Source organism: Crocodylus porosus, unplaced genomic scaffold, assembly GCF_001723895.1.
Source record: "Crocodylus porosus isolate Cpor-Errol unplaced genomic scaffold, CroPor_comp1, whole genome shotgun sequence".
Classification (NCBI taxonomy): Eukaryota; Metazoa; Chordata; order Crocodylia; family Crocodylidae; genus Crocodylus; species Crocodylus porosus.
This window is the reverse complement of record NW_017728949.1, coordinates 43,830,917-43,838,448: the sequence shown is the minus strand read 5'-3', so window position 1 is coordinate 43,838,448 and position 7,532 is coordinate 43,830,917. Positions and strand designations below refer to the sequence as shown.

The following is a 7,532-nucleotide window of genomic DNA, read 5'->3' as shown; positions in this document are numbered from 1 at the left end:
CCTGCTCCTGCTCCTGCTCCTGCTCCTGCTCCTGCTCCTGCTCCTGCCAGAAAGGAACTGCTAGTCAGGCTCTGGCCTGGGCTGTTTATAAAGGCCCGGCCCTGCCCCCTTCTGGCCACCTGACCAGCTGGTTGCCCTAGCAACCCGCAGCTGAGCTGCCCTGGTGATTGGCAGCTCTGACAATCAGCACCTGAGCTGCCCTGGTGACTGGCAGCTCACCTTATCTCCTTCTTAGGCACGGAGCACCCCAGTGCCTCCGTGACACACCTCCCCCCTTAAGTTCTCAGCCCGCCAGGGGGCCTTCTGCCCCTCCGTGAGGTGTTCCAACAATGGGGACATTCCCGTGGGGCTTCCTCCCCTCTGGCTCTCAGCAGCATCTAATTTGGTGGCGGAGGTTTTAAGGCGCCCCCTACTCGCCTTTTACCCGAGGGTGCATCACATAGGATTTATTGGGGTTTACCCGCCACAGGTAGCCCCCCCACATTAGCAGCCCTCGGTAAATCCCCTACCTCATCTGCTGCTCTTCGGCTTGCTCTCCGGGATCTCCACTCTCTTGTCCCCTTTCTGATTCCTTCTGACCCGATGTTTTGTCAGGCTGCTTGGCTCTCCTGCTGTGCCTGGGCATCCTGGAGTTTTCCCCATATTTCCCACTGGCACCTTTGTGCCTTTTGGGCATCTTTCTCTCTCCAGAATTTGACTCTGCCCTGGCCTGTGTGCCTTCCTCCTGACCCTTTATAAATCCAAACAAAGGCCACCTTTCCTACCTTCTCCTCAATGCTCTTCCTGAGGAGCCTCCACGTTACCCGAGCGGGTATACCAGTCAGGTATAGACAAGGCCTTTTCTCAGGCTCTCGTCTCTGCCCGACTAGGTGTCCTTCCCTTCCTTCTCCCCTCAGACATGGGGTCTTTCTCCTCAGAGGGGCCTCTCCCTTTATCTTTATGGCACCACTCTCTAACACCTTCTGCCCCTCAGTTTGTGTTTGACTGGGTGTCACCCCCGTTGCCTTGCCTCCCCACAGGGCTAGCCTTCTAAGCTGATGTTCTAGCCGGCTCAAGCCCTGTGAGTGAAGTTCTTGCCACTGGGACCACCTTAGTTCCCAGTACTCAAGAAGGGGTAATGGGGTTTCCTTCAGTAAGGCCTCTAGTCTTTCTCCGGTGAGGCTCTCCTCCCAGGTGGTACCTCTCAACTTTTCTAATCCACCCGTCCTCTGAGGGCACTCTGGACCTTTGGTCCTAGGGGGCTTCCCTTTCTCTGAGCCTTGACTCAGTACAGACTGGAGTCCCTCAACCTGCACCTCCGTCTGTCTCAGCGCCTCCATAAGTGACCCACTTTCCCGGAGCTCCATCTGGTTGACTCCCACATAGCTCCCTAACTGTTTCTCCAGCACTTCGAGCTTCCTCTCCAAGCTGGCTGGGCTCCCTAGGGTTTGTACTCCCTGCTCTTTGAGGTTCTTCCTCTTTTCCTTCTCAACCACCAGGAACCAGGGAGGTTCCCCGGTTGTCTGGCTGCCTACCTCAGAGGGTTCCTCATCATCCTCCTCCAGCCTCTGCAGCTCTTCTCTCAGGATTTGCAATTGCTGCTGCAGCTGCTCCCACTCTGCAATAAGGGATGTTATCTTACTTTGGCTCTCCGCTAGGAGGGTCTCTAGTACTTTCATCTGCTCCTTAAGATGGTCTCTTTCCATCTGCAGACCCTTCACTTGTTCTCCTAGCTCCTCAGCCTCCTGGGCCCTCTGCGCTCCTAGAGTTGGCTGGTCTTTAGCTTCCCTCAACCCCCGCAGTTCTTTATCTGCTGCCAAGGCTGCCTCTCTGTCCTGGCTATCCTTCAGGAGAGCCTCCAGGTACTGGACCTGTTCCCGTACTTGCTGGTTTTCCGAGTCCAGAGTCTGTATCCGGACTCTTAATCCCTCACTCTCCTCCTGTAGATGGCCTCGATCTACCCTCAGGCTCGCCTCTTTTGCTTGGTTCTCTGTCAGGAGTGTTCTGAGCCTCTGAGCCTGCTCTTCGGCGCAGGCCTGGCTAGTCTCTAGGGCCTGTATCCGGGTTTGTAGTCCCTCATTCTCTTGCCGGCAACTGGCCAACTCCCTTTCTGAGGTGAGCAGGGATGTCTCACCCTTTTCCACCACTGCCTTTACTCTCTCATACTGTTGTTCCCAGGCCGTTCTCAACTCCACGAGTTGCACACAGTTCTGACTGATTTCTTCCCGAAACTGATCTACCGTGTGCTCGGCCTTCATGCCTCTCTCCTGCCAGCTCTCCAGGTCCTCAAGGGCCTGGTTCTCCCTCCGCAAGGTCCTTAGACACCTCTAACCTCACCTGTAATTCCCTGTTCTCCCTTGCAGGGACTTGAGCCGGGCCCAAGGGGCGCCGGTGACAGGGCGGCAGCGGAGAGCCAGGCCCAGGGACACCAGGCGGGTGATGAGCCCAGGGTGGTAGACAGAGCACCATAGGGCAAGGGACCACACAATGTCCCACGCATACCCCTTAAGGGAGGGGTGTAGAGTGGCACCCCATATGGAGTAGGGGCAGGACCATTACGTGCCGTTCACCAGGGAGATAAAGGCAGCCTCCCACTTAAAACTCATTTAAGATCAAAGTCGTGGCGGGCGAGAATCTGAGGGTGCTGAATACAGCCTTGAGTGACGATAGGGGGCGCTAGGGAGTTCACAGCCACTCCTAGGCCCCGCTCCCTCACAAGGAGCAATTACTGTCTGTTCCCTCCTTCCTACTGGTCACCTGATGCACACACTTTTTATACCTAGTCTTATGCTAATCTGTTGGCTTTAGAGCCATTCACAGTGTTGTTGTATAGCTATTACCCTATGGAATTAAAAGGTGTTAAAAATTATTATAAAAGGTTACTACCAATAAACAAATTACAATGCAGCATCTTCAGGTTTGAAATTAATATTACTCCACCTAAACCCAGCCCCTTTAGAACTCTCTGACTATACTTTTTGAGATGTGCTTTCCTGGAATGTGCTGGGTAGGCCAGGTGGTTGAATCCATTTTTTATCATCATTCGAGGCTAAATTCTGAGCAAGAAAGAACCGTAGGTCAGCTAATTTTACAACTATAGTTCTGTCTTTGAGGCCTAGTCAGTTCCACAAACAGTTACAAGTTACATTTGCGGGTTACAAAAATACAAGCTTTATATTAAACAAAAATTCCAAATGCCTCTAAGAAGCACATATTTATTGCTTATTAATTTCTTTGGTTCTGGCCATCACAGGTTGGGAAAGAAGCAAGGAAGGGCATTTTGTGTCTGAGAGTTTTTCTAGGATCTTTCCCAACTATAAATTTGGTTCAATAAAAGATATTACCTCACCTCATGAATCTTACTTCTCATGTATTCCTTAGCATAGACCATCACAGCTACAATAATAGCTCTACAACACTACTAATGATGAGAAAAGAGCAAAGTCTTTTCTCAACAGGTAGCATTAAGTGCAAAAATACCAATGTGCTTTTGGAGCAATAGCAGTAATGCTAAGGCCCTCATATTAAAATAAATGTGAACTGTATAATGTAATCTCAAGCAATATTTTAGGTCTTGGGCAATGTTTGATTGTTGTTGCCCTTGGAGCAAGTGTATGTTGTGGTCTGACTGTCCATACCTCTAGAGAGGTGTAAACTGTGGAAATTTCTCTCTCTTGAATTTCACATGGATGTTTCTGGGGCAATTTCACACTCCTCAACCTATCCATGACACTGAGCAAAATAGCTATTTATTCGCCAGTCAAAAATAATTTCTTTTACCTTTTTGGTAATTTTAAAGCATGTTTTAAGCCAGGATACTAACTGCAGAGGATGTTCACAATATTATCAAAACCAGTAAGCATTATTATTTGTATTCTACCTATTCACTCTCTACAAACATATTTGCAAGTCATGTGGTCAATAGGAAATGTCTGAGGCCAGCAGGAGATTTGAAGTTAATGTGATGTTATGAGCCTAATAGCCTCTCCTTAATACTTAAGAAAATGAGTTAAACGTAAGAAAATATATGTACAAAGGTCTTCAATTTTTACTTATACTTGCCTAAGAATAGTTTCCTTAATTGTTTGCTTACATAAGGTGAAAAGAAAGTCTCCAATAATAAAAAAAGACTAATTTATCACCTAAGGAAAAAAAAATCAGCAGGCGTTTAATATACAATCAAATAAGAGATTAGTTTAGGAAGCCATTCTTTAATTAGAGTTGCTTAGGTCTGAATGTCCCCAGCCTTCCCACGTCCTCCCTACACTTATGGTTTAAGCATAGGCACATTCATAATGTTCAAAAGCTTGCTGTGATTTGACATTGCTCCTACAATCATTCCCTTAAGGCAGCAATAATGTCTGAAAATGAATGTGTCTTTCAGATATAATTTCTAGCAATAACTAGTGCATTATGAGTAGATGAAGAACTACTAATAAAATATTTGTTCTTCTTATGACTGATGAATACTTTCATGTTTGGAGGAGCCATCATACCAGTGATCATGTTTCTTTGTAATATAACTCTGGATTTCAGTTTAAACCAGAAACAACTAATAAAAATATTAAATGGTTCCATCCTCAATTTATTCAAACTAAGAGGCTGGCCCATTATTATAATGTACATTTTTTAATGATATATATTTTTTAAAGTTTGAAAAAAAATACAAAGTTTTGTTTAATGGGTTTTCAACATATTCACACTTTACATATGCTGGCCACTGGAATAGACTCCAGTTATGGCAATTGATAGTCAGCACTTGCTGTTCAAGTTCTCTATGGTTCACTTTTTGGTTTTGCATGTCAGCAGTGTACCAAATGACTATTTTTGAGTGGGAATATTGGATGCAAAATATAAATAAGATTGTTTACAAGAATTTTTCCAAGTAATCTGTAGGTTTCTTATTTAATTGCTAATGTAACAACTGTCTTCCTGCTTTCAGAGTCACAGTGTTGCTTATTGTAACAAGATTTCATCTGAGCCCAAAGTCAGCAGTTTCAGAATCAGAAAAAAATACCTGGTATCTCTGTCCATATCAACTTTCTGTATTATAGGCATGTAATATAACCTGTAGTGTCACAGAAACGTGCTAGTATTGTCCTACATGCTTGACACACTATTTGTCATTGGGTAGAAATGTGTGATCACATGAGTCCCCCTTTCTATATGGCAACTGATGCAGAAACAATCTGTCAGGGGCTGTCATTGAGGATCAATGCTAAATGTTACTCAGCAGGATGCTGCTGTATCTCAGTGGGTGTCCTTCTACTGTGCTTTGATTATCTTTGTTAAAGAAAAGCATAGTTGTGCTTACACAGTATTCATATTTCATCCCTTCTGTGGAAGATATTTCATACCCTTGTAATTTGTACCCATTCCTTTTTGAAATGAGATCTGTAGTATAAAAACATATGAACCAGAATTTTCAAAGATTTTTCCAGTGTAAAAGGGTTATGTGACAGTTTGTCTGTGCTTCTGATTGTGTGGCTTAAAAACTGTGATTACATCTTTAAAGAGAAGCTGACTGAACATCTGCAGAATTTAGAGTCTGATGGAAATCATGGTTCAAAATTGTTGTTTTGGACTAGATCCAGGGTCGTCTGAGGAGATAATTTGGCATATACAAAGGTAATAGGGGAGGGATATTGTATTTTTCTTGTCTGCTGTAGCCCTTATAGGCTGCATATCTCAAGGTCCAAAGGAAAAAAAATATTATTTAATTACTTGACTCGGTAATTTACCCAGGTTTATATTAAACTAATTGGTGTTGGGAATAGGAAAGATGGAGGGTCTTTTGGTAGTTTTTTTTATTATTTGGAGACACCAAGTGTATAGGTAATCATCTGAGTGTTATATATTGTGAGAGGAAAAACTATGGGCATGATGTTGGGCATCCAGCTGTTGCATTGATTTAAAAACTCTTTCTTTCTGAATGTTGCAAGATGAGCATTTTGGAAAGAGTGCTTGTTTCTCCTCCTCTTTGAAAAAGCAAATTGCTCAATGAATTATTCTTGTCTCTTACCATTTGCCTTTTTCAAAATAGCATTTTAACACTGATCTTGGGTTAACAAACTTGCAGGCATGAACGAATACATACTAGAAGACCTTACCGTGTAGATGCAGCTGACAAATACTCTTTGGATGATGATCTGGTGAACCTAGAGGTTCTGGATGAGGTACTGTACAGTCTGGGTAGCACTTCCTCATGCTTGCTGATTATAACCTATGTTTTGCTTGCTTCTGCCATCTACATTTTCTTCTGACAACGTAATCGTGATAAAATTGATTGTTCATAGTCTGGGCAGAAAGGAATAATTATGTGACACAATTCAGATCTGCTGTCATGTGTAGTTTTATTTTGTGTAGATATATAAGCAGTATCAGCACCTCTTGTCCTATGGATAAAGTGATTGTATTTTAGTTTAAATTATTTTCTGTGTTTGTTAAACCTAAAGCTTAGCCTTGAACATCAGCCGGGAAAATAGGCATATTACATTTAACTTGGTTTTGTTGCAATATTTTAGAGCTATGAAACTGTGAAAAAATTGTTTTGGTTTTATGAGGTCAGTGTTTGACATAACTGACAATGTTTAAGATAATAAATTATTCTGTGTTCCCAGTATATTTACAGTGAATGTTATTATCTAAAAACGTATTGCTTTGCTATCAAACTTCTTATAATCTTCTTAGGTTACAATTATTCATCAACTACAGAAGCGCTATGCTGACTTACAAATTTATACTTATGTTGGAGACATTTTAATAGCTTTAAACCCATTCCAGAATCTCAACATATATTCTCCACAGGTAAGAGGAACTCCAGTATAGAGAATGTACCTTTTATAAACTATTGTTAATGAAATAGAGGCTACACACAACAGAAAGGCCCATGCTATGATTAGGAATTGTGCTCACTGAAAACCACACAAATACATTTTAAATTAGATTTTGTCCCAATATAGCACATTACTTTTTCTCTTTAATCCATGATCATTTCTATACAGTTTAATTATATGATGGCTGTCACATAAACATGAGGTAGTATCTAAGTACCTGGCAACATCATCCCTGTGAGGTCAGGAAGTGTTATTATCCCTACTGAATAACTGAGGTTCAAAAAGATTCCCATTGAGGTCAGATGTCAAAATATCTTCGTGGCTATGACCTTAAGTCAATTCAGTGGCAGGGCAGTGCACTGAACCTATGCCCCCATTTCCCAGGCTAGCACAAACCACTAGATATGTGCATGTTGCACAGGCTTTTTTGTACTTTTACCAATATTTTTTTTGTTCAGTTCTCCAAGCTTTACCATGGTGTGAAGCGTTCATCAAATCCTCCCCACATATTTGCATCTGCAGACGCTGCTTATCAAGGCATGGTTACTTTCAGTAAAGATCAGGTAAGAATCTGTTCATTTCATAGTTCATAGTTTCATAGTTTCTAGGGTTGGAAGGGACCTGAGTAGATCATCTAGTCCGACCCCCCACCATGGCAGGAAATAATACTGGGGTCAAATGACCCCAGCAAGATGTTCATCCAACCTCCTCTTAAAA

General features: G+C 43.0%; 1 protein-coding gene across 1 annotated transcript in view; it reads left to right on the top strand.

Annotated features, from left to right (window-relative positions):
- MYO3B (myosin IIIB) overlaps positions 1-7,532 on the top strand; it is a 219,885-nt gene that overhangs the window by 115,528 nt on the left and 96,825 nt on the right. Inside the window, exons 10-12 of the mRNA XM_019553538.1 lie at positions 6,059-6,155; positions 6,670-6,786; positions 7,274-7,378. Of these exons, the coding sequence (XP_019409083.1) occupies positions 6,059-6,155; positions 6,670-6,786; positions 7,274-7,378 (319 nt within the window). The remainder of the gene's footprint in view (positions 1-6,058; positions 6,156-6,669; positions 6,787-7,273; positions 7,379-7,532) is intronic.